Below are 26,803 nucleotides of genomic sequence, written 5' to 3'. Positions count from 1 at the left end.
ACTTCTTTCCACTTTAGTCCAATTAAATCATGCTTGGAAGCTGTCAGTGGTGGGGGGAACTCCTCCCTACCCCCCTTCTTTTAATTGTTCAGTGAGTCTGTTGAATAATGGAAGAAGTTGCCTGACAGGTTTTGTAGTGGTTCGTCTTCTTGATGAATTATTTCAGAGGATAGGCGACAATGCATTGGAATGACTCATCCAATTCCTCAGAAAGTGACAATGAAGCTCATTCAGCCTTCACACAGACTGAGCACAACATAGTTGCAGCTTACTTAATAACAGCAGGTATGGGCATTGGCAAATTGTTGCATAAGTTTTTAAAATAGAACTTGTAGATCTGAATGCTCATTTTGTACAGTAATAGTGATGGTATTTCTTTTTGTGTTAGACAGCTGTCTGATGGCTTTTCTTCATATTTACTGACAAGTTAGCAATCAGCTGCCTGACTGAAATGTGCAGAAACATTTGAAGTGTGCAGAATCTAAGTTTTCTGCTCTATATTTGAAGGCAGCATTGTGTCTCAAAAAATACATTTTGTTGATATGTAATTATAGAAGAGAGTGAGAATTAGTTTCTGCCAGCTTGCAAAATAGCTAAAAATAGGGCATAGCTGTCACATCTTGCATTTTTCTGTGATGTGCTCGAAGCTATCTTGAGATTTGTCCTGGGCCACATGTTTGTAGTAATATATGTGTAGTCTGAGCATGTGAGCGGGTGTCTGTTAGGGGGATGTAAGGGGAAGGGTTGGAATGTGACTTAGAGGGAGGGAGCTGGTCATTAATCAGAGAAGAGCAGATTCCAGTTGCAGCTGTATTTTTCACCAATGACACGTGTTAGAAAAGCACGCTGTGAAGCTTTACATCGTGTTTTATCCCTGTGACTGCAGTGGTCTTTGGCTAAACTTGAATGATTATAAAATTATTCTTATTCTCCCCTTAAAAACTTATTCATTATATAACCACAGCTTCTTCAGTAGTGCTTTTCTGAAGCAGTGACTGCCATAGTAATGAAATATCCAGCTAACCAAAACCGAAACCTACTGTGTTTAAAAACAGGCCTTCTATACCTTTATTATTGAAAATCAAAACAGTTTAGTCTTTATTAATTGACTGTACCACAAATTTTTCCAAGTTGTAGTTAGATTTTAAAATACTGTAAAATATTAATGTATTTCACATTTATATGAAATAGTATTGCTGATGGTTGCAGTTTATTTAGCATATATGTCTGAAGTGGTGAGTATCAAATTGCTGTGCTGGAAAAGTGGGTATTTTTGGATGCAAAGACAATAATTTATTTAAGGTCTTTGGAGAAATTAATAGAACAGCTACACAGAGCAGTAGGTTTCTTAAGAAGCTGTAGAGATAAATAATTGCCAAGTGTTGGAAGCCTAGATATACCTCTTATATTTTTATTAAAATTGATTATGTAGTATGTAACAAGATGATATGTTCAGATAGTTTTGGCCAGCTGGTCAAACGGTTTGGGATCAAAGCTATCATTGGTGATCACAGGGTATCAATGGAATTAGCCAGAATCAAGCCAGCTCTTCTTTCTTAATCTTGCATGGAAATTAAATGTCATGGGAAAAAAAAGTTGGATTACTTTGCAGTTTTAGGTTTTTTCAATTTTTTATTTTTAATTATAGTTGGGGAGTCTGATAAATCTTTACTTTCTTAATGAGAAATTAAATCTTTAATTTCTTAATGAGAAATGTTTTTGGCAATGAAGTCCATAAAATTTTTGAAAGTATGATTGATTGCTTTGCACCAGCCTTACCACAGCAAATTTCACATCTGGAAGATTTAAGCCTTGTTAATAAGCAGAAATGTAAAAATTAGAATGAAGTCTGGGTGCAGTGTTCATCATTATGCTGCTTTTTAAAAGATTTAAGTGTTTCTCTCTTGTTTTCTGGGAAGGAATTAATTGTTAACCATTACACTGGTCAGTGTATTCATTTTTGTAATGACAGCAGGGATACTCAGGCTGCAGCAAGCTCTGCTGCCTCATGGATGTCTCTCTGCTTGTAGTGGTGAATGCTCTGGTATAATTTTAAAATGCTAGCTGGACAGGTAAATTCCATGTTATAGATGTACCTGTTTTTTTTTACTTTGATGCTAGTACCCAACATTGACATGTCCCACCCTAAACTGTCCCTAAGCACCATATCTACACATTCCAAGGGATGGCAACTCAACCACTTTCATGGGTACCTGTTCCAGTACTTGATATCCTTTCAGTGAAGAAATTTTTCCTAATATCCAAAAGTACTCTTCTCTGGTGCAACTTAAGGCCATTTCTTCTCATCCTGTCACTTGTTTCCTGGGAGAAGAGGCTGACCACCACCTGGCTTCACTTCCTTTCAGGTGGTTGTAGAGAACAATAAGGTTGCCTTGACCCTCCTTTTCTCCAGGCTGAACAACCCCAGCTCCCTCAGCTGCTCCTCACAAGATTTGTGCTTCAGCGCTTTGACCAGCTTCAATGCTCTTTTAATGGGCACTGCTTAACTGCTACCTGGAGAAACTTCATTCATTTGCTTGACCTGTTCCTCAGAAACAGAGATAATTTCTTGTATCTACATGTTTTTTCTCACTTTGTTCAAGATGGAATCCGTCTTTTGTCTTATATTTTGTTCTTCAAAACAAAATTCTTTTTTTGCTCTATTATTATTTTACTTTAGTGATAATAACATTTTTAATTAATACAGGTTCCACTTTTTCTTCCCTGTTTTTCACTGCCTCCCCTCTCCCCCCCTTACTTTTAAGGCTGGACTCTGAATTATTAAATTTAAGTGTGTCTAGAAGGATCTTTTCTTCACCCTGAGGATACGAGTTTACAGTCCTGTTGTATGTCTGATTTCATTATTGGTAGCTGTAATATCTGTTAAAACTTGTTTCATAAGAAGTCTGCATTATTAAACTTGTAATTCTCCTTTGCTTTCTCCTAAGAGATGAAATGCTATCTGTCAACAGGAGAGCTGACAGAACTAGCACTGCATGTGGTTTTTTTACTGTAGTGTTCATTTCAGATCAGATCTCAGCTCCTCGTTTATTTAAATTTTTGGAGCACATAGGATCAGTGTCATTCCTGAAATGTGTGAGTTATGAATATGATAGATGATGGCATCTGTGGGGCCAAAAGATGTTGGACCTCCAACAGCAGACCTGCACCTGAGAACAAACATCCTTGGTGGTGTTAAAAGAGAGATAGCTGAGGGGTAATTATGATTTTGCCTCATTTGATTTTAAAATTACTGAATCTCAGGGGTTGGCAGGGACCTTCTTCTAGATCAGGTGCATAAATTTTTTTTAAAACTCTTTTATTTACCAGTCACCAACCTGGATTCTTCTTTACCATGGAGGTCAGCACTGTACTTGGTGGCCAGAGTGTTTGAAGTGTAATCCTAGATGCATTTGAATTTCTGCTCTGCTTGTTGTCATTGCATCAAAGGTCTCATTGGCTGAATCCATGTGAAGGTTGCCTAACTGGAAAAGCTTTTTTCTCTTTTTCAGGTGTCTGTCCTCTTTGCAAACTTGTACTTGACTAAAAATAAATCTCTTTTGGGACTTACATATTACAATAGGCTGCATTTTCTTCTGCACGTGTATTGCTGGCTGGTGTGTACCTTTTGTAAAGTTTTCCTTTTTCTGTTTTTACAGGAGTGATAAGCATTTTCAGTAACATTGTTGTGTTAGGCATCTTTGTTAAGTACAAAGAGCTTCGGACAGCAACCAACGCAATTATTATCAACTTGGCTTTTACTGATATTGGTGTTAGTGGCATTGGTTATCCCATGTCTGCAGCCTCAGACCTGCATGGAAGCTGGAAATTTGGATATACTGGATGCCAGGTATTGCAATTCAGTTAGAGAGAAAGTTTCAGCACTTGAAAGCAAACTGAGAAATAAGTAATGGCTCTGCCTCGTGTTATTTTAAGAGATAAGGCAGAGATGCAGAATGTGACTCTGGACCTGAAGCTGATGTTCTGTGATGTCAGCAATTTCTGGAGATGGTATTTTGTGTGAATTTCACTTTAAGCTTATATTTACAATCTGAAACATTTAAGTGTAACCTTATGTCTACCGACTAGGCATTTTAAAATAGCTTTAAGAAGGGTTACAAAATCAAGTCCTGAAATGAAGATGGTTGTAGTAACACAGGCATGTTTGATGATTTTGCTGAGAGCTAAAAAACTTTGATAGTGACTTCTGTTTTGATGGTGAGCTTGACAGATCTTGGTGAGTTCTGCTTGGCAAATTCATGTCCTTTTTTGGATGGGACTAATAGGATATCCAAAGTGAAGGCCTCTAAGGTTTTTGGTCTCCATTAAAGATTTAGCCTACTTCTAAGAGCTGCCTATTTTTAAGAGTAGACTGACTGAAAAACACATACTTCCATAGCAGAGAGATGGTGGCCTTTGCTCACTGTGTATTGTGATTTTAATTTACAAAGTTGATAGACTGTTGGTCTTAATTGCCCATGAATATGAGTAGTAATGTGAAGGCATATACTGAAAATGTGTCATAAGGCAAATATTTTGGACATTTATCTAACAGATGCTCATCACAATCTGACATCACTTGCCTCAGTAGACACTACCTTCACAGTCAAAATTCAGTCATTGTTTGGCAGGAAGCCTCACTTTTAACATCTTTGGATCTGGATTGGCTTGTGGTGTGTTCAGGTTGATGAGATCTCACTGATTTGAGAGTTAAGACCACTTGAAGCACAGCTCATGTCTACCTAAACCTAAACCAAATGATTCCTGTGATCTGAGATGGCTGAATGCCATCTGTTATAACTGCTGGTGCCATGTGCTCTGGCTCAGGGCTCTGTATTACTGGAGTGCCAGTGGTAACACAGCCCTCCCAGTCATCCTTCCTGGTCAGGCTTCCTATGGGATGACCAGGCAGATGCATTTGGAGCATGCTGGGGTTGCAGCATGTGTTGTTCTGTGCAAAAGATCTGACACACTTAAAAATGGAGCCTGAGGGGGTAAATCAGTGGGCCACATCTGTGAAATCATCACAACAGGTGAAAGAGTGATAAATCAGAACCTCATGTTTGCTAAAGCTGTAACTCTTTCTGATGGACCAAATGTTCCTCAGGTTTCCTTAACATAAATTGATAACATGAAATAAATCCCTCCAAATTTTGAATCTCAAAATTTACTTATTGAAGGACAGTGTTTCTTTGATTTTGAGACTGCTGTCTTTAGGATTTCTAATGTGCACACAAGCAGGTGCTTTTGAAATGTTTACTTTCTAATGAGCCACCTTCAAATTTCAAATGTTCTGCATTGAAATAAGACCTTTAAGACCTTGCTTACAGAAGAGAACTGTGGCTGAATTGTGTTGATTCAGTACACGGCTTTGTGCTTGCATCTTTGAGAGATTTCTCAGAAATTGTTTTCTTGCCTGTTTGTTTTAATTTCAGATCTATGCTGCCTTAAATATCTTTTTTGGGATGGCGAGTATTGGTTTGCTGACTGTTGTTGCTGTTGATCGTTACCTGACCATTTGCAGGCCTGATATAGGTAATGATTTAGGGTCAAAACTCAGGCACTGTTGGGAGGAATAAAATTCTGATTTGATTGTATTGTTTTCTCATTAATGACTCCATAGTTACAGCGCTGGGCAGAACTTGAACCTACAGTACCTGGTTAAGTAAGTTATCTAGTTGGCATACTGCTCATTAAAGTAAAAAATTAATCATTAGGCTGTTACTCTCTTTATAAATTGTGTTTTTATGGCCATATTCGGTCTTTAGAGGGCCGCATCCATACAGTGAAGCACAAAAAAAGCCTCTGGCTGTGTGAGGTTTTGACCTCTGTCAAGCAGGTGTGTCCCTCTATTAGCATCCCCTGGGTGTTTTTCTCTCCTCTGTTGCAGCTGTGTTGTAACAGTTAATTCCTCCCCTGCAATCTTCCAAGGATGTACTTGAATGCAGTGTTGCATAATAAGCTTTTGGCGTGGGGTTGGGATCAGGTATTGCCTGTATGCTGAGTTGGAATGGGTGATGGTGTTCAAGTGGCTTTAAAGGCTGAAAGGACTGAAATGTCAGGCAGCAGAATGAAACAGTGTTTGGGCCTGGAAAGGGTCTATATAAACTCTTTATGTGCTTGTTGGAAGCCACCTGTTACTCTAGTTTGACACTGGAAAGAAGCAGCAGATGAGAATTGTGTCTGTGCTTGGCTGCAGGAAGAAGAATGACCACCCGTAGCTATGCCACTCTCATCCTTGCTGCTTGGATAAATGCAGTCTTCTGGTCTTCCATGCCTACTGCAGGCTGGGCCAGCTACGCTCCCGATCCCACCGGAGCAACGTGCACAGTAAATTGGAGGAAAAATGATGCGTAAGATTCCCCCTCACGCTTTCTTTTAACTTTGCTTGCTCACTGGAGTCTAAAATTGTTTAATTCATTGCTGTAGGAGCATAACTTCTTTCTGAAGTATGAAGTAAAATTTTTAACAAAAATTTAAAGCAATAAAAATAACATAGTGCAAGTCTAGCAAAACACCCTGTAGGAGTTATGCTTCAAAACTTCAATACTTGTACTTTCTAATTAAAAAAATAGCTAAAGAAAATTTTCCTTTTTATTTAGAGCTTGTTACAAAATGTCAAAATCAAATCAAAATACCAAATTCTTTGGTAACTTTTCCTGGATGGCTATTTGTAAGTTACTCTGTTTTGTTTTTCTGTCTTATCAGGTCCTTTATTTCCTACACAATGAGTGTAATTGCTGTTAATTTTGTTGTGCCCTTAACAGTCATGTTTTACTGTTATTACAATGTTTCCCGGACAATGAAACAATATGCCAGCAGTAACTGCCTGGAGAGCATTAACATAGATTGGTCTGACCAAGTAGATGTGACAAAGGTAAATGAGTGCATGTTTTGTTTAAGCATGTTCTTTGTGTTAAAGACCTAGTTGCAAAGGGATGATGCAGTCCTTTAAGTATTTCAGTTTCCTACATTCCCCCTTTTCTTTTATACTAAATATTAGCTGATACTAAGCCTTGGTGAAAACTCGTAGTTTGACTTACCACACTAAATTCTTTATTTTTGGTCTAATACCCTCTCCAGATGAATAGCTGCTTTGAAGGCTGGGAACACTGTGAATTTTCCTTGCCACTCTCCTCTGTCATTACCTAGAAATGTACCTCCAAGGTGCCTTAGGAGAACTTTGACTCTGTGTCTGCAGAGTCCTTAGGCTTCCTGCTTGGTTCACACATGTGTCTGGTCTGAAATGGATTGGTCAACTCTCACTTGAACTCGTGGCCTAGGAATGAGAGTGCATTTCCAGCTCCCAAGCTGTGTAATTCCAGTCCCTTGTTCTTTTCAGTCTGTTGAGCTTATCTCTTATGTAAGCAGTAGCAAATGTGAGTTATGGCATGAAATGATATATCCTGCCTTGAAGGTTGACATTCTTTTAATGTATAAAAGTCCTTGAGAAATCTTGAAGTTCACCAGCTCCTTTGATTTTGTGTAAAGATGTGATTTATGGTTGGGCATGATGAAAAAGTGAGAGAGGATTGGACAGAAGAGTATGTACCTATGTTTTTGAATTACTTATCAGTGCAAACAGCATTCCTTGGAAAACTTTCTCATTGCTACGTTCTGAGGAATAGTATTTTTACCTAAAAGGAGTCATTTGTGTTTTACTTTTGTGAAGAACTTTCAGAATAATTGAAACTGAGGATTCAGTTAAAAATTTAGACTCATGTTTGTGAAGAAAATGCATTTTTCCTTTTTTGCAGTTGAAGACACTAAGTTATAATAAAAAAAAGAGAAAAAAATACTTTGGAGTTAAGCAATATCCTTGTCTAGAACTGGACTAGTATGTGCTTTTTGAAAATTAGCCTCCTCTAAGTTTTGTATGCACCAAACTTTTAAATGAAAGGGTTCTTTCTTACATTTTGGTATTGTGTTTACATTTAAATAGGGATCTTCTGTGAGAGTCACTGCTTGTGTATTGATTGTCCTCTAGAGCAGCTCATACAAAGTAGCTGTTTATTTCTTGTTTCTCATTTTGGTCATCTCTGAAAGATTAACTAGTGATGTAGGTGAGCAGCACTAGGGAATCCTGTGTGTATGCAGCCCTGCAGATTTGGTTGGTTTTCTAGTGGTTTGTTTTGTCCTCTTGATTCATTTGAGATTTCCATTCCAGTTTCCACTGCTGATTCATGTCCCTGACAAAATCCAGAAAAGTCTGTCTCAGCTGATTACCTCTCCTACCCTCTACTACCCCAAGTTTGTCACTGTCCAGGTGTCCTGGGCCGTGGGCCCCAAGCTGCCCAGGTTGTTCTTTCTGCAGGCAGAGAAGACACGACAGCTCAGATACCTCCTGTGTATTATTCTTGAACATGTCTATAATGCTTCATTAAACCAAGCAGAGACTTCTGGGTTCCTCAACTATATGTCCTAGAACATTTGCTTTCTTTTATTTAATTAAGCCTTATGAAACATTTTTATTAACAGCTGAATTAAATATTTGGCTTAAATTTTTATCTCTGCTCATATTTATTGTTTGTAATAGCATCCCAGAGTGACTTGTTATGGAGGTTGTAATTCATGTGTGAAGTCCTCTCTGGTAATTTAAACTCCTGATGGGCAGATTTAACATAATGAGTAGTGCTGATTTTGAAGGAATATTGTATGTAATGAAGTGACACCATGCAGTGAGGTGTGCTATTAAATCCCCAAAGTCAGATTTCACCGTTAACTGTTAGAATGTGTCAGGTGTGCTTGTTTATATATTATTTAATTCAGGATATCTCTGTTTTCACCTAGGTGTATGTGCTTTTGTTATGAGGTTTTGCTGTGTGCTCTTCATCTTGAGATAATATTGGTTATGTATCTGTTCCTCTTGTTTTACAGATGTCTGTTGTGATGATTATAATGTTCTTGGTGGCATGGTCTCCATATTCTATTGTGTGTTTGTGGTCTTCCTTTGGAGACCCAAAGAAAATTTCTCCTGCAATGGCCATCATAGCTCCTCTCTTTGCAAAATCTTCCACATTCTATAATCCCTGCATTTATGTCATTGCAAACAAAAAGTAAGTCTGAAATTTGTCTATTTCATGATTTTAGCCTATCATCTGAGTGTAGAAGGATCACCTGTAAAACATGGCAAACTGATTAGTGAAGAGGAAATGGTACGGCGCTGTTAATTTTCTGAAGATGACCTTTTGGACAGGAAAGCCTAAAGTAAATTGTTATCATCATCATCATCACAACATCCTGAATTGATACATATTTTTGAGAGTGCACTAACATAGCTTTTGAAAATCCCATTTGTGTTTTCTCAAGGGGATTCAGTACAGAATTTAGGTTGCATCAGTAGTAAACTGGTTTTATTGACTGTGGCCAAAGTGTATGGTCTTAGTGACATGTAACTGGTGTAGATTTTTGTGTTTGATTTGGGATGTATCATATTCCAATGGATTAGGATGGATTGACCTTTTTCATGAAAGTAAATAGGTTAAGCCTATTCTGATCTGAGCAAGCATAACAAATGCTCTAATCAAGCCAGTGCCTCTGACTGAGGCCTGTGTTTTGCAGAGAGGCATTCTTCCCATCTCTGCTACCAACTTTCAAGCAGAGCCTATGATCTCTGCCTAGGTGAACATACCTGCTGAGTCAATGGAAAAACATCTGTGTTTTTTTCCCATTCTGTGAGTTCATCTTTGTTATGGCTGTACACTCTCCTGGGATAAACAAAAGCTGCTGTGATCCCTATTTAAGAAATGAAATTAGCTTTACACTCCTGTACCTGGAAGTGTAAAAGACCCAGGTCCTTTTGAATTTCAAATACATGTTTTTTATTAAGTCCATTCTACTAAAATTGAGAACTATTGTAATAGTTGAGACTATCTTACCCAATTTTTCCCTTCTCTTTGGTTGTCCAGCTAATGATCTTTCTGTTTCCCCTTTTTTGCCCTTGGCAGGTTTCGGAGGGCGATCCTGGCAATGGTGCGATGTCAGACAAGGCAAGAGATAACCATAAACAATGCTTTGCCCATGAGTGTGTCTCAAAGTGCACTGACATCGCAGAACTCCAGTCATTTGCCTGCATAAGTTGCATGGAAAGAAGTGAAATCTGGGTTCAAGTTAATTCATCTTTTGGACAATTTCTTTTTGAATAATAATCTTTCCCAGCTAGCTGGTTTGTGTTAGTCACAGTAATCTTTTTAGAGAAGATAAGGAGACAAAACCTGCCAAGACTTTAGTTTTTGAGGGTGAGGTTTATTGGTCCAGTATGTCTGTCCCAAAAAAAAGGGTAGCAAAGTGGCCACTGTGACTTTTACAGAGCTAGACAAGGTGACAGAGGGGCCAGGAAAGACGGAACTGCAAAGTTCTTAGGTTCAATAACCCCAAATTTTTCTTATGTATTAATTCCTTTCATGAGGTACTTTCTGCCAGGTTCCCTTGAAAGTTTTTCAGATTTCAAATATTCTGAATTCTCCCTATGGCTATATGACTTGGTATATGTCCATACCAAGTGTCCATGTTGATATGCTTTGCAAAGTTCTGTTTCTGTGAATATGTTGTCAAAATATCTACACTGACCCCATAGAATCATTTATTAGGTTTTAGGGTTTTGAAGGAATTTCAGCATATTTAAAATATTTTTAAAAATTTGACTGGTAGAACCAAATTAAATTTGGTTTAATTAAATTAATTTGTAGTAAAGACAGCTTTTGTTTTGTGAGTAGCGTGTTTCTAGTGCTTTTGACTGCACAGCAAATCCTGAAAGTATGACAAAATGTACCCTAGAACTTCTCACTTGGGTGGTGCATAAAACTGAGTAAATATTTATGGTAATTTCTCATGACTTTTAAGTCAGTCTTATGTTTATGTAGGTCTGATGTTTGATTTTCAAGAAATACCTTTGTCAGTATGAGTAATGGATTTGTTCAGGGTGAAAAAAATGACTGTATAGGTTGAGCTTCAACTATTACGTGTGTGTGCACATGCAGTTTGGCTTTGCAGTGGAAAACTTAAACCATATATGTATTTTTGGCAAAACCCTGTTTTTACGGGATTTTTTAAAAGCTCTGGAATCTAGGCCTCCTATTAATTTACCATTTTCAGTATTAAAGAAAATGCCCTGCAATATCCTCATGGTGTACTAGATTTCCTTCAGGAACCTTGGAACACTTCATAGACAGTATAATATAGGCACTGCCTCTTAGGAGAGGAAAAGAGATATTTTTTTACACACTAACTTTACAATCTACACATTAAAACAACCTTGGAACATGGCTGGATGTGATTTGAAGCAGTGTGTTCTGACAGAGTAAAGAGTGAGCTGGTTTAACTGATGGCATTCAGGATACATTTGAAGGTTAAGCAACCACAGATCTGGGCTAATCTGTTGTAATCTGCTGTTACTAAATGGATGGCTGCATTCACATTTGTAGCACACTGCACATGAATGCCTAGGAGTAAAGCCTTCACATTTCTTCATGTCAGTTCTTCTGGGAGGAAGCCATGTATCTGTTTATTTGCTTCTACCTCCTAATGAGTTTTTTTGAAGAAGTTCATGGCTTTTGCCCTTCACAATGCACTTGTGTTTACCATGGCAGAAGTGATGGCACTGGAACAAGGTATATATTTTATTATTTGTTAAATAGGGACATTTATAAGGAAAAGGGTTGAAGAAATTGGAGATAACATTCTCAGACATTGGAAATTATTTCTAGCATAGTTGCAATGAAGCATATTTTACATTAGCACTCAATGGCTAACAGCATTCCTGAACAGGAGCAGATGGTGATTATGGCTTTGTACTTAGCAAATAGCTACTCTAAATCTTCATTTTCTGCAGGAGGCAATTTCTTTCTGCTCCATGACATTCCTACTATTCCAATGTCCTTTCTATTTCTACAAACTAGTTAACTAGTGTAAGAGGAATTCTGGTTAAATAAATACAGTAGTTTCTTATTTTTTTTAAATCTGCAGTAAATTATGTAATTTTTGATAGTAAGGAGGTTAATTTGAAATGTGGTGACCTGGTATTGTCATGTCAATTTTAGGAGATGCTCTTTGTCATTGCTATTTATTGTCACCGGCTATCTGGAATAAAGCTGCCTGAGGAAAAAGTAAAATAGAGGAATAATCTAGAGAAAAGAGGGAGAAAATTAAGGATAGACTTATTGAAGGCAAGGGATCCTTCAAGCTAGTATGTGCAAACAATATACCCCAAAGAAATTGTTTCCTGAAATCAAATAACTGAAAATGCTGAGAAATCCCATTTCACTGAAATCATTGTGAGCAGAAAGTTGTTTTCATCTCTATAAAGCAAGTAATTTGTACACAGACATCAACAAGAGGGCCAGAAAGCTCTTCTTTACTGAATTTTCTTTGGTATATTTTAAATTTTCAGTTTATTCCAAAAGGTAAGTATGGAAAATGCTTTGCCTCCTCATCATACAGAAAAATTAGAGATTAGTAATCTTAATTTTGAATTTTAGTATTTTTAATTAGGGGCATGCATTTCCCACTTGAGACGCACGCATGTATTATTCCTTGTACAATGGCTTTTGTCTTTCAGTTGTCAGTAGAGTGAGGGGTGGATAGAGGGTGGTGCTTATCTACTTTAGAATAAAGCAAATCTAGGTTTTATGTGAAAGGATCAGTTCTGGTTTGTATTCTTTTGGTCTTTAGAGACTCCATGTTTGTGGAGTTTGTTCAGCTTTTCAATGCAGAGGACTGTTCTTGATTTCTGTGTTCTTTGTTCTGGTAGTAGTGTTGCAGAAAGCTACAGCTTTCTGTATCTTTGAATCTGAAATTCAAATTTCTGCTAAATTAATGCAAATATGTCTCTCCCTCTCCTTTTTTTTCTTTATTTTTCCTTCCCTGTTGCTAGGTCTGTGCTCTGTAATGACCCTGACATGTATGAGATCCCTGTGAATGTTCCTGTGGATACTGTAAAGCTTCGTATAGAGAAAACTGTCATACGAAGGATTCCGACTGAAGCCTTTTACTACCTGGTAGATCTCAAGTACCTGTGGGTCACTTACAACTGTGTAGCCAACATTGATATCAGCAGCTTCTATAACTTGAAACAGCTGCATGAGCTGAGGCTGGATGGTAATCTGCTCTCAACTTTCCCTTGGGAATCCCTGGCCGAGATGCCCAATTTACGGACTCTTGATCTCCACAACAACAAGCTGACCAGCATTCCCGCTGATGCTGGCCGCTTCCTGAGAAACCTCACCTACCTGGACCTATCCAGCAACAAGCTGACCACCTTGCCATCAGACCTCATGGACATTTGGCCCCCCTTCTCAGGAGCTATCGTGTCCAAGAACACAGACATTCTGGTGACACAGAGAGTAATCTTGGGTATGTTGAGCAGCCCATCTCATTCCCTACCAAAATATACCTGAACGTTAACTTCCAAGTGAGAACAGTTGGGGGATCAGCCTAGGATTCAGGAAAGGGGGTTTTACCCAGGTTGCTCTTGTGGTTTGCTCTGTGGTAATTTATTTATTTTCTACTGGTAACAAAAAAACATAAAATGAAGATGGTGACCTCCATGTGTGTTGTTACTTCAAAGCTATAAAACTGAAGTAAAAGCTATGAGAATGCAGATTGCAGGAATACAGGCCATTCAGTAGGTATATAAATAGAGGACTTATATTGTGTTTCTGATGACATTTCCCTCATCTTTCTTTGTGTTTGCAACTGTAAGCCTGTCCATTTGCAACTGCTTTTTTCCAGAGGCTCCCAAGCCAAGCATGCAGCTAGAGCTGATGCTCTTATAAAGCCTGTCCTGTGACACAATGCTGCAGATAGTGTTGGTGGCTTAGAAGAGAGCAGCTCTGGTCTCCCTGGGACCTCTGCTGACCTTGCATTACTCTAAAGCTGACTGATTATCCTCAAGTTTTTGCAATTTACATATTGAATATGAGAGAAAATAGGAGTATGATCCCTATTTGTTCATGGTACTTTATTTTTTAGTATCTAAGGTAAGTATTTAAGAATAATTTGGTCAGAATGTTTTTTTTCATAATTTGATCCCCTTCTCTGGCATGCAGTTGCATCAGTTCTGTTTGTGGCATTGTGCTTTATCTGACACTTCATCTCCAATTCCAGGTCTTGCCAGGGTAACCCCTTTCTCTTCTTCAGTCTCAAGCTGGAACAATTCTATCAATACTGTTCTTCTCTATCACTGTTTACATAGAAGTGCATATTTGATGTGTTTGTAGTGCAGCAGGTGGAAGGGAGGAAAACCAGCTGGCTGTATCTACTGCAGTAATTCTATAAGCACTGGTAAAGATCTGATCTGCATTGTACTGCCCAATATTTCCAATTTCTTGATCTAAATCTCCCAGTATTCAGTGTCCATTTGTTTAGCTGCTTTGTTTCACAGCAGAAGCTGCAGCTTGAAACTCTCATTCAGATCATATTTTATATAAGTAATTTAATAGATGCAAGTAGGCTGCATGGCTTCATAAATATGGTAACTGTAGGCTTGCATGATAAAGGGTTTTGGTTTATTCAGGCTTTAAAAAATAAAATACTAAAAGCTGTAAAAGTAAGTCCATCTCAGTACTCCTTTCCATGTCCCCACAATGAAGACTACAGGAGGCTGTAAAGTGGGAGCTGATTGTGATAGATCTAATCTTCATGATCTCATGTGGGAGTCCCAGAGATTAATTGGTTTCCTTATCTTACACAGCCCTCACCACTTCAGGCAAAACTAAAGGAACTGAGAAAATAAAATAACCCCCAATACAAAACCACCAAAAAAATCTTAAACCATCACACACACTCTTCTCTCCCATTAACTCTGGGAATCATCTGCAGGCTTCCTTGGTGCAGGCACTTTTCCAGCCTCCTGTAGTCCTGGCAAACCCTCTGGTGCCAGCATTGAGTTCTTTGAAGGCTTTGGATGTGACCTTTGGACCATTTTCATTATGAACTACAGCTGGGTTTTAACACAGGCCTCCAGAGAGTTACACACACTGGGTTTAGACAGAACCTTGCTTCTCCTTTTTTTTTTTTTTCCTGTTAGGTGCTAAGGGAGGCTCTTTGCAGCCATTATCGATTTGCACCTGAGAATACAAAATGCCAGGCAGTACTTTCCTTGTGTTATATTGAGTAAATTTACCTTGGGTAAGCTGTGAATCAATTAGCTGAATTCTTTTTTTTTCATGGACATAATAGTTTTCCTATGAGTTTATCCCAGTGCAGACAGACAGTGCTTGCTACATAAGAAACTTTATAGTGAATAAGAAAACATCCCCTTTCTCTGGAGCTTAGAAAGTGCAGTGCTCTTTATGTCATGGGTTATTCTGACAAATTTATTTAGACTCCATTTGGTATTAGTGCATCCTTTCTGATGGCCGTCCTTTCTCCACTGGGCTTGCTGGAGCCTGAGAAAGAAGTGCATCCCACAGATATCCTCCTCCTCCTCTGAGCTACAGATAGGGATCACAGAGATATGTGGTCAGGAAGGACCAAGCCTACAGGAATACAGGTCCAGAGGAACTGAGCCATTCTGGTAAAGTCAGTGCTGTTTTTAAAGCTGTGGCCAGACCACCCCAGAGCCTTCCATGGGCATCTCCTCCAGTGCTTATCTGTCTGTCAGGGTAGTGAGAAAGTTTCTCCTAATATCTAACCTCAATCTCCCTTACTGCAAACTAAGCTGATTACCTCTTGTCCCTACAGGGCATGGGCATACAGAAAAATCTAATCACCATCTCTTATAGCAAGCTTTCATAGGTTTTCCTTCCCTGTTTGCCATGCTAACAAACCACACAATTTCTTTCACCAGCTTCTAATATAATGTGGAAGTTTTTGTGGGTTTTTTTGGTTGGTTGGTTGGTTGGTTTTTGTTGTTTTTGTTTGAGTTGGGGTTTTTTTGTTTGGTTTGGTTTTGTTGGGTTTTTTCATTTGTTTGATTTGGCTTTTTTTTTTTTTTTTTTTTTTTTCTGTATGTGGTGTTTTTATTTTCCTTTCATTTTCTACCATAGTTACTGGTTCATTTTGGACACCTTTATGTTTAAAAAATATTTCTCTTAAAATGAGATGCTCAGCAGTTGCATACTTTGATGCTCAAGAGTGTCCTATGCGCTCCAGCCACTCTCTGGGGGAGCATTCAGCCTGACCTGTGTACCTACATGGAATGATCACTGCAGCCAGAACTCTGCTGGAAGCTGAATCCCATTTACCAGAGTAAATAAATGCTGTTTTTGTCTAGTCAGGAACACAGCAGTTGGATTCTAATGAGTATAATCAATTCTGACTTGAGCTGTCTTCTCTCCTGGTTCTGGTAAAACAAGATTGTCATGTGCATGTAATTAACAAGATCAAAACCAGCAAGGCCCTAAACTCATATGTTTGTGCAAATGTATTTTTTAATACCGGGAGGCAATTTTATCTTCAATGTCTTGACTGAGCATCAAGACAGTTGCTTGTATGAGAAAGTTCAGGTTCCCCATGTTTACTTCAAGGACTCTTGGAGCAGCCAAAGGCTACTTTTGACAGAGGACTGGCATGTTAACATCTCTTTATTCCAGTTCATCATCTCTGTACTGAGAGGTTTGGGTTTTTTAACTGCTTCCCACTGTATGATGTTCCTCTGTGTGTGCCCTATGCTAAATGAAAGAGGCTTGGGAATGATTCTTGGCCCTTTGGCCAAGTGGCTCCCTCTGGCTCTTACCCACACAGTTTAGGGGCAGCTCTCTTTAAAGCTGGCTGTCTGTCCCACATTTTGTAAGACTTAGCCCTTGGTTTTCTGTGGGCTCTGCAGTGACTCTCAAATGTGATTCTGGGAATGGGGTTTTTTTTTCTTCAGTCTAACCTGCCTGAAGTTATGTGAGAATTGCATTGGAAATCATTCATCTGTGCTTTTGGAATATGAAATAGCAGGGGTATGTTGTATGCCTGAAGGCCTGACAGACATGCAGAATAGTTTGGAGGTGCAAAACCAACTGCACTTGCTTTGGGAGGAGCAACAGGATAGAGAGAGCCATCCTTGCTGTGGTCTCATCCACAAGCCTTTCAGTGAGCAACCCCTAGAGTGCCAACTGTCCCTGGACCCATGTCTGGCTTTGTCTTGGAAAGTGCCCTTTGGAACAGCTCAGAACAGAGCTGTGGAGTGAGCTGAAAATTAAACAGTGCAAATGACTGGAGGACCAGTGTGTGAATTCCTCTGGCCCTCTTGGTTACCTCTGGAGCCCCATAGCCTGATACTTTGATCCAAATCACAACTAAATTTCAGCACTGGCTGCTGTACAGAGATTTACATTTCTGGCAGGAATGATGGCAGTAGCTTTTTCCGTATGGTGGACTCTAGTGAGTCATTGAGAGGAACAGAATAGTCCAGTATTTGACAGAGTGGCAGTTGTGTGAGATCTTGCCTCTGTTGCATGCAGAAGTGCCAAAAATTTGGAATACTGCAGGTCCATCAGGCTCCCACCTGTTAAGCTGAGCCACTGGGTAGATACTGCTTTTCCTGAAACTACTCCCTTAGCAATTTCCATGTGGGGAAAATGCTGTGACAGTGTTGGATATGGAATTCACTGTTTTGAACCATGGGTCAAAATGCGTAGGTTCAGTTGGAAAGAGCCTGGGGTAGGCTGGCCCAAGCTGTGGTGAGTATTTCTGTCAGTCCAAAACTTGAATAGTTTACATCTTGCTATTTTGCAGCAACTAAAAATCAGTGTGTTACACAAGTATTGGTCTGCGTCTGGTTACTGATTAACAAAGGAAATTTTGCTCATAGCTAAAGTCCATATTGACACAGCCCAGAGAAACCCTGCTTACTGAGGAGACTACAAAAATGTGCATGCACAGACACGCATATACATAAGTTTGCCATTGTATGTGCAAGCATACATATGAATGTGTGAGAGTAAATATAAAATATAGTAAATCTAGAGTAAAGGGTTTTAGAGCAATTTATAATTAATAATTAATATTAAAATAGTACTGCATTGGTATATCACGGTGCATAAATATTTATCAATGTTTGTTTTACCTTGGCTAGTATTTCTTTCTCAGATCAACAAGCTGCCTTGATATTTCTACAAAAGAATCCAGGGTTTAAAAAGATACTCTCTTTCCTCAGATACATGTACCATCAGAGATTTATCATTATTTTAATTTTTGCTTCTTAAGAAATTATTTCTTTTATTAAAGCTCCCTAATATTTTCAATTTTCCAATTCTGCCCCCCTTTTTAACCTTTTCTTTATTATTTCACGTGTTTGCTTTCACTTCTAACATCTTGTCAGCACAAACTGTTGAATGAAGTTCAAAATGCCCCTTGTAGCTTGGAAACTAGGTTTACATTCATATTTCTGTTCTCTTCAACACTAACTGAAGTATAATGAAGTTCAGTGTTTTATCTTGCTTCCAACTCAATAGTTCTTTCATCTTTTCATTTTGAGAATTCACATAACTTGATGATTTACAATAGCTAGAAATAATGTGAATACTGTCAGATATTGATGGCAAGACAAACTGAGGGGCTGTGCTGTGGGGGCAAGGAAGGAACTAATATATCTGTATCTATTATATACATTTGTGTAAATCCTGCTTCTTTAGGCAGTTTCATCAGGAAGCATGATGGATGGGGAAGATGAAGTGGCTGACTGACATAACTCTTCTTCTGCCCTACAATCAGATGTCAAACCTGTGTCCAGGCTGGACTTAACAGCCATCCAATCTAAGGACTGTTCATTGTTGCTTCATCATTCCTTTCATTTTGTCAGTTTCTGATACCTATCATAATGACTCGGGCTTTTCTTCAGGACACTGGGAGAATATGAAAGCTGTGTAGGTATATATATTAGGAAAAGTTCCTCACTGAAAGGGAGCTCAGGGAACTGGTGGAGTCACCATTCCTGGAGGTACTTAAAAGACATGTAAATGTGGCCCTCAGGGTCATGGTTTAGTACTGGACTTGGCAGTGCTGGGTTAGCAGTTGGACTTAATGGTCTTAAAGGTCTTTTCTAATGTAACCATTCTTTGGTTCTATTTCAAAGGCTTTGAGTGCTTCAAGTAGGTTAAAAAAAGGAATAAACCCCTTCCTTTCCTGCAGTAAATTTCTTAACATAGTGAGGAAAATTGCAAGAAAGTGAGAAGAAAAAGAAAATTACCGGAGTATTGTCTCTGACTACAGAGCTTCCCTAATTGAAAAGATGAGCACAAATAGTTACATGCATGTGCCTGATTGAGCAGAATTTCTATGAGCACAAGCAGTTGATGTACCTAGATATAGAAAACACTTGGATAGTATCTTTTCTCCTTATGAATATGTGTGTGAAGTTCACAGGCAAAATTTTTATGTTTTGGAGATTTTTTTGAGGAAAAGCGGCTGCTGCTTTCCTCACTTTCCTTTGACTTCTCCTTCTCTGCTCACCACAAAAAATAAGTAGTGAATAGATGTAAAATCTCTTCTGTCTGGAAGGGGTGAAATTGGATTGTGATGTCAAAGTCATGGAATCTCTTCAGGTCAGGTGTTGTTTTAAAGAGCAGGGATTAATTGGGGTTTACCATAGTTTTAACCAATCACTACCATTGTGCTTAAAATAACCTAATCTTGGTCTGGTCATAAAAGGAAGAAGTAGTTAAATATTCATGTATTCTTTCATCTGCAGGTTTTTCCAGAACAACCCATCATTTTTCCAAGAGCTGTTTTGATGATTCTTAAAATTGCACTCTGAAAAATGTTTGCAGGTGTTCAGGGCTCTTTTTTCTTTTAACACTGGTTTGACTTATATGACTTGTTTATTGTACTGATCAGTAAACTCAGTAGTGAGGAGTCCTTGCATCCCTTATTTCAGACCATAAGATTTGTTTATTAGTAGTACTTGGAGAAGATGAGAAAGGCATATTCAAAAGTATGAGTCCAACAGGAAAATACTTGAACTCCTTAGTGATATGCTGTGTCGTATTTTACCTGGTGAAGTCACTGTTACTCTATGAAAGTCAACATAGTGAGGCAATCAATACCAGCTGAGGATTTAGACTGACATTCCTCAGAAATGGTTATTCTCTTCCAACGTCATAAATTCGCAAAGAGGGAAAAGCTTCTAATTAATATACTGGAAGCAAGAAACAAATGTTATTGGCTCTGACCGAAGAGAGAGGGTTCTTGTGTGCCATCATAAAAATATTGTAGTCATTATGGTGTTTTGTGGTCCTTCCTATTTTCTACTCTTCTGTTATTCTTCTTGAATATATTTCAGAGGCTGTAGTGAAGCCAGCTTCTAACAATAATGGTGTGGTTCAGAGCCAGATAAAAATTTTGTTGGCCTAAAACTTTTTCTCCTTAGCCTTTATCCCTGTTTCTCAAGGGGCAGAGATGTTGGTGTAAGCTCTAAACCCATAAATCATTGTATTCTCCTCAAGCATTGAAAAAAGAGTCAGGGAAGGTCAAGCTGCAAGAGCCTAAAGAAGGACTAAGAGGAGAGGAGAGTGACACGAAGCAAAGAGAAGCTGTCTTTCCAGGAGGCACAGGCAGGTGAAAATGTATCATCAGTCTTAAGACATCTTTTCAAAGTGGTCTTAAATGTAGTAGATAAATAGCAAAGTTAAGCACAGGTAATGCCAGCACATCACTAAGCTCCCGTAGACTTCTGTGAAGTTTTTTAGCTTAACAAAAACACTCATACTGTTCTCCCTAACCTCTGAGAATATTCTCCCACCAATCAGCTGAACAAAAAACAAGTCGAAAGAGAAAAGATTAGCTCATAATAGTTCCAGGGTTGTTCTTGATTGTATTTGGTGATAGTCATGTGTCATACTGTAGTCACAATATCCATATATTGACTGACAACTTTTTTTTTCTTTCCCCACTCCCCTTCTTGCCTCAGGTTTTCAGGACAATCCGTGGTTCTGTGACTGTCGCATTTCAAAGCTAATTGAATTTTCCAAAATTGTGGACACCTCCATTGTACTTCTTGATCCATTGGTTTCATGTAGTGGACCTGAGAGCCTGGCAGGAATCTTGTTCCAGAGAGCTGAGTTAGAGCAGTGTCTTAAACCATCGGTGATGACCTCAGCAACAAAAATCACCTCCCCACTGGGCAGCAACGTCCTGCTACGCTGTGACGCCACGGGGTACCCAACACCACAGCTCACTTGGAATAGGTCAGACAATATTCCAGTCAACTACACAGGTATAACTGCTCTTTTATAGGAAATGGGAGAACCAAAAATTGTTGGGTTGCTTGTGCTTTGAGATCATTGTAATGAGTAACAACAGACCATGTGTTGTGTCAAACTGGCAATCGTATCTGTGCAACAGCTGTTATGAAATTCTCTGTCTAGTTCTGCGTCTTACCATGTCCAGCAGACTGTTTTGGTTGTGGATCTGGTCTGTTACAAGAGCAATGTGTGTGGAAGGGAGAAATGGATGAAGTGGGGGAAGGATAAAGGGAAATGGAGTTTGGGTTAGTTGGACCCTAACTCAGAAGCTAGAAAGGAGAATTTTTTGCTGGAACTTCTGTTTGAAAATGTTCATGTTAAAAAAGCCAGTGAGGTCATAACTGAGCAACTTAAAACTCAGCATTATAAACATAGAATTTTCCAAATTCATGTTTTCTGTGTGCAAATGATGCAAGGCATCATTGTCTGACATTCTAGCTGCTATGACAGATACTTATGCAGTAACTTAAATGTAAAAAATGCTACTTGCTAATGCCAAGTTGTCAGCCGTTATCATAGGTCTGATGAAGGTAAGAGAACTGAAATATCTTAGGACAAAGGAAATTTCCAACAGAATTTTAAATGGGTCGCATGATAAGTGTCACAAGAAGTCAGTGGGTCTTGTATTTAAGAGTCAATAGCAGGCTTAAGACATTTGATTTCACTTTATGTGGTTTTGTTTTTCTTAGTGAAATTGCAAACTGTATTCTAATTACTCTAGACATTTATTTCCATTTTGACCCAAGCTGAGCACTTTTATTTAATAATAGAGTATGGCTGGGAATTCCATAGTTTATTTTGGAAATTTGGTTTGGTTTTGGTTTGTTGTTGTGTTTTTTTGACTGCTTGTGTTTAATTTTTAAAATTTTCATACATGTAATTCCTTCTGGCAGAAAGGTAAGAAGTATTCTAACAATGTTTACTTCCTCTTTACTTCCAATTCATTATGTTTTACTCTTTGCATTTTCCCATAGTAATTCAAGAAACTCCTGGAGAGGGTGTCAGGTGGTCCATAATGAGCTTGACAGGAATTTCATACAAGGACGCAGGAGAATACAGATGTAAAGCCAAGAACTTGGCAGGAATGTCAGAAGCTGCTGTGACTGTCACAGTGGTTGGTGTAGTTACTACAACTGTGTCACCACAGAAGTTTGGGAGGAAGCCAGAGGCTGAGAGGCAGAATACAACTCAGGAGGAATCCAAGCAGGAACCCGAGAGGACAACCAGACCTTTTCCCATCACATCGACCACCACAGCTCTGGTGAGCACTGAAAGATCAACCAGCATGACATTTACTGAAAGAAAGCAATCCAGGCTCATGCTAGATGGAAAGAAAGTTTCAAAGGCAGTGACAAATGGAAACAGAAAGCAGATTGGAGAGTTAAGCAAGAAAGGTGAGGATACTTCATTGAGCACAGCAGGTATGGCTGAGCAAAATGTTACTGTGAAGAACCTAAGAGTGATCAGTGAATCTGATGAAAGAGTGACCTTAACTTGGAAAACTGTCAATGCCACAGGCAATTCTGCTGTGACTGTGTTATACTCCAAGTATGGTGAGAAAGATATGTTGCCTCTCAGCACAGATTCTAACAAAAACAAAGTCACAATCGATGGTTTGCAACCTAGTACTCAATATATGGCATGTGTCTCACCCAAAGGCGTGCCACCTACAAAAGAGCAGTGTGTTGTTTTCTCCACTGATGGGTTAAATGATGAAAGCAGCTCTGAGTTTTCCATTCTGATAGTGGCCAGCAGTGCAGCATGTGTGGTTGTTTTACCTTTGATATTTTTCTTACTCTACAAAGTTTTAAAACTTCATTTGAAACCAAAATCTGCAAAGGAAGCTGAACTTGCAAAAGAGACTTATGTGCAATTTGAGACACTGTCGCTGAAGCCTCGAACACTGGGTGCAGGAGACCAGCTCTGGGCACGAAGGTACACGGATGAGTCAGAAAGACTTCTCCTTTGCTCTAGGTCAAGCATGGATTCTCAAATGACCTTCAAAAGTGAGGGCTCCAGGTCTGAGTATCTGTGCTGAACATGGGTGAGGGTGGAGATGAAATAAATAATAGGTAAAATTAACTCAAACTGGTGATGCTGTGTCGGGAAGCAAGTTGATGCTAGATGGTGGTCAGAATATGTTATCTGGTATAATAGAGTCTTACTGGGTGGTGGTGGGTAGGAGGGGGAATAGAAGAAAAATGTTGCCTGTATATTTTCTTATTTTTTATGTTTGTGATTTTGGATGTGAAGGAGTGATGTTCTTCCAAAGAAAAATACAGCATGAAGTGGCTCTATGGTTAAAGATATTTTTTGGTTTATTAAAACATTCTGTTTTCTCTTCTCTCATTTTACCACATGATGTGCTATGTATCAAACATGAATCACAATCTTCTTGGAAGTGATGTCCTTCAACATAATAGGAAAACAGTTTTAACTACTTCTATTGTGATCAAAACTTTATTTGAATATAAAAGTTTTCTTGTATCGTGGGTTGAAGAATTCTCAGTCCAGTCAAGACAGAAGTCACAGTTTATGGGCTCTTGAGAGGTACAATGCACATCTTATTGTCATTTTGCAGATGTTATTGCAAAGGGCAAAGAAGCTTCTTTAGTGTCCTGAAGTAACTGAGAGACACTAGATAATTATGTAAACTTACATCAGGTGATCTTATTGCAAAATCTCAGCCTTAGAATTTACTTGGATATGTCTGTCTATATACCTCAATTTCAGAAACCTCTGTACAGAAAATTCTGTGTTACTGTGTAATACAACACACACTCTTAGATGTAAATATATTACACAGATATTGCACAGTATTGTGTACTACACTGCAGTAATATAATACCTTTTGAAATACAGTAAGAGGAGTTTTTGTCCTTGGGGCATGTTGGATGTGAAGTTTAATGAGCATAGTGAAAGTTAATTGTGAATGTGCTTCCCCATGTTTAAAAATCAGAAATTAATAGTAACAGTGAATTGAGAATTGCCTGTTAATGATAATAATTAATAGTCTATTCTGAGGCTGCTTTTTTTTAACGCCTAAAATAAAGAAGAGAACTTTTGTTGTTCTAGGTTCAGATATTATATTTAGAAGTATGTATGAATTGTGAGCCACAGTTTTTCCTGAAAATTACAGCTGTGTTGTTTTCTTGGACCATTCTATGCCTAGAGGAACTGTTTGTTTTGTTAGGAAACTGGGAATTGACATTTTCCAGAGGGAGAAATATTACTCTAAGCTACAAACCAAAGCTATGTTTGTCAGCTTCAAAACAGTAGCATTTCTCATTGTCACTAATGTAGGATGAAGTTTTGCCTGCTGGAATGCTGATGAGCTTGTCTTGTAAGGCATAGCTTGGTGAGAGGTGTCAAAAAGCCTCTGACACAAAATCATGGCAGGAAATGAACACACTGAAAAAATCTCTATAGCACCTACACCATGGTGCCCAGTGACCAGGATTAGTAGAATGAGTATTTGAGACTATGGGATCTCTAATAAAGCAGCAGGTGGGATGTTCAAAAGTGCAAAATTAGCTTGCCTGCTCAGAATTATCCTAGGTGTTCCTTTCTGTGTTACAGGTATGTGTGGTTAAAAATCAGTCTTTCTTCTTTTTCCATGAATAATTTTGATTGCAATGAAAATGGTTTTATCTTTCTAAGCTATTTTACTTTGGCAGGTTTTTTTTTTTTAATTTAGGGTTTTTTTCGGGAAAAGAGATTCTCTGTGTGTCAAAACCAAGGTTCATCTGACGCGTTAATGACAAAGCAGGTTTGTGCAGGACCTGAAGTGTTCCAATATTTGCCTTCTATTTTCCTGATAGACAGTATAGTTGGTAGTTGTTGAAGGTGTTTCCAATTAAAAATACCATGTTTTTTTGTTAATGAGAACAATTGTTTTAACTTTCCTTTTTTTCCTGGAGATCATTTGATTCCAGGTTTCAAAGCTCTAAATCTAATTCTGGAGTTCAAAAGTGATATCACCTGACTTGCAGGTGATACATCAATATATCAAACTGAGGTGGTGCACAGTTCATTGGAGAGAGCTCACTTGTGAATGTTAAACCTTTGGGTTTGACTGATCCTTGTGGAATTAGCATGCCATAAAGTTAGAAATTAATCTCTGGCCACATGGGCTATCAAAGATGAAATTTACTATCAAGAGCATGTTCTTTCAAGAAAACATGTTATACCTTATTTTTTCCATGGTTCTTGTGACAAAAGAGTTACATAATCCAAACATGCTTCTGTAACCCATGTCAAAACACCAAATGTGCTGGGGAATTTTGGCAGGAATTTGACACAAAGGGCAAATCACACAATAAAGACATTTGCACTATATCACCCAGAACAGGTTTGATTAAAATGCTGAAGAAATACTTTGCTAGCAGATGTAATTTTTTATATTGTCAGCTGTTAATGATGGAACCATTGTGAGATAGATTTTGTCACCCATGATCATTTGTATAATGTCTTCTGAAATGCAGCACTGGATCAAGCATTGGTATGAACAGTGAGGAATATAATCTGTGTAGGAAAATGCAGAGAGATTTTAGCCTGTGTTTATGTGTCGCCTTTCATATATTTTGCACTTGTTTTCTGAGTTCATCCTGCTTTTCCCAAAAAGGTTGGACATCTTTTTATACATTACCTACAACGGATGTGTCAAAACTGGATGACTAATGAAATAACTGAGTAATGTGAGCTGAATTCTAAGTAAACCTCATTTTTACTTAGTGTTTTAGTGAGCATAGTACTTATCATAATACTTTTTAGTACTTTATCATATTAAACCACAATCTTGGCTTCAATGTGCACTTACTAAGCCAAACTTAAGGTGTCTGTGCATCTATTTTAGTCCTTGCCATTGCTCACAGTAGGCTTTATATTCCTTGCACCATCATCAGAGTCTCATACTTTTCTCAGGGAGGCAATTAAGAGAGAAAACTCTTTAATGTGTAACATGAGAATGTCTGTAATAGCAAAAGCATTCACACTTGGACTATGTCTAGGGGGCTAAACAAAGGACATTTCAAACTCAATACCTTTTCAAAGAAGTAAGTAAACCAGAAGTTATTTTCATGTGAAAATAAAAAATTGTTTTTGTACAAGGCAGTGTGTATGCCTGACCCTTTCATCTTTGTTTATAGCTTTAGACAACATGTGATGAGTGTAACTGTATGGACAAAAGGAAGTCTGAAAAGAAATGAATTTTCAGAGAAAGTACAGAAAGGCTGAGAAACCACGGAACGGTGGTGTCCTAGAGAATTCTGTGACCGTGTGCCACAATGTCCTTTACTTGCAATTCTGCATTTGAGTGGCAGGGGTGCTGGGGCATCTGCAGACAGGTAGCTATAAAATGATGCCTGAAGATACTGCTGGATTATTGCAATGATTGGAGCTCTACACATGCCCAATCGTGACAAGGTGGGGGCAGCTATAAAATTGCAGTGTGGGACAATGGCACTGGGGGAATTTGAAGAATGCACTTGAAGCTGGTCTTGGAGTCTGCCTGTGCCCCAGTGAAAGTTGTGAGAAGTTTTTGGAGAGCACTGCTTTTAATCTGAAAAGGGATGAGCAGGCAGCTTATGAGTCTATTGCAAAAAAGATGGGCATGCATCAGCAGCAGTTCTGGA

The 26,803-nt window shown here is 38.5% G+C and overlaps 2 protein-coding genes across 2 annotated transcripts; both read left to right on the top strand.

Moving 5' to 3' along the window:
• The first annotated feature begins 34 nt into the window (after positions 1 to 34).
• On the top strand, positions 35 to 11,363 carry RRH (retinal pigment epithelium-derived rhodopsin homolog). The gene is made up of 7 exons (XM_036382444.1): positions 35 to 285; positions 3,660 to 3,850; positions 5,436 to 5,535; positions 6,200 to 6,353; positions 6,709 to 6,877; positions 8,878 to 9,056; positions 9,948 to 11,363. The coding sequence occupies exons 1-7, from the start codon at positions 180 to 182 to the stop codon at positions 10,075 to 10,077; spliced, it is 1,029 nt and encodes a 342-aa protein (XP_036238337.1). The 5' UTR covers positions 35 to 179; the 3' UTR covers positions 10,078 to 11,363.
• LRIT3 (leucine rich repeat, Ig-like and transmembrane domains 3) lies at positions 11,356 to 26,282 on the top strand. The gene is made up of 4 exons (XM_036382447.1): positions 11,356 to 11,609; positions 12,872 to 13,350; positions 20,837 to 21,142; positions 22,145 to 26,282. The coding sequence occupies exons 1-4, from the start codon at positions 11,494 to 11,496 to the stop codon at positions 23,206 to 23,208; spliced, it is 1,965 nt and encodes a 654-aa protein (XP_036238340.1). The 5' UTR covers positions 11,356 to 11,493; the 3' UTR covers positions 23,209 to 26,282.
• Positions 26,283 to 26,803: the final 521 nt, after the last annotated feature.

This window comes from Molothrus ater, chromosome 4, assembly GCF_012460135.2.
Source record: "Molothrus ater isolate BHLD 08-10-18 breed brown headed cowbird chromosome 4, BPBGC_Mater_1.1, whole genome shotgun sequence".
Lineage (NCBI taxonomy): Eukaryota > Metazoa > Chordata > Aves > Passeriformes > Icteridae > Molothrus > Molothrus ater.
This window is presented reverse-complemented; position numbering and strand designations above follow the sequence as displayed.

Coding starts and splice junctions, on each gene's coding strand:
- LRIT3 (XM_036382447.1), top strand. CDS start 11,494: ATGTATCTGTTTATTTGCTTCTACCTCCTAATGAGTTTTTTTGAAGAA. Junction 11,610..12,871: donor AGTGATGGCACTGGAACAAG/GTATATATTTTA, acceptor CCCTGTTGCTAG/GTCTGTGCTCTGTAATGACC. Junction 21,143..22,144: donor TATTCCAGTCAACTACACAG/GTATAACTGCTC, acceptor ATTTTCCCATAG/TAATTCAAGAAACTCCTGGA.
- RRH (XM_036382444.1), top strand. CDS start 180: ATGCATTGGAATGACTCATCCAATTCCTCAGAAAGTGACAATGAAGCT. Junction 3,851..5,435: donor TTGGATATACTGGATGCCAG/GTATTGCAATTC, acceptor TTTTAATTTCAG/ATCTATGCTGCCTTAAATAT. Junction 6,878..8,877: donor ACCAAGTAGATGTGACAAAG/GTAAATGAGTGC, acceptor CTTGTTTTACAG/ATGTCTGTTGTGATGATTAT.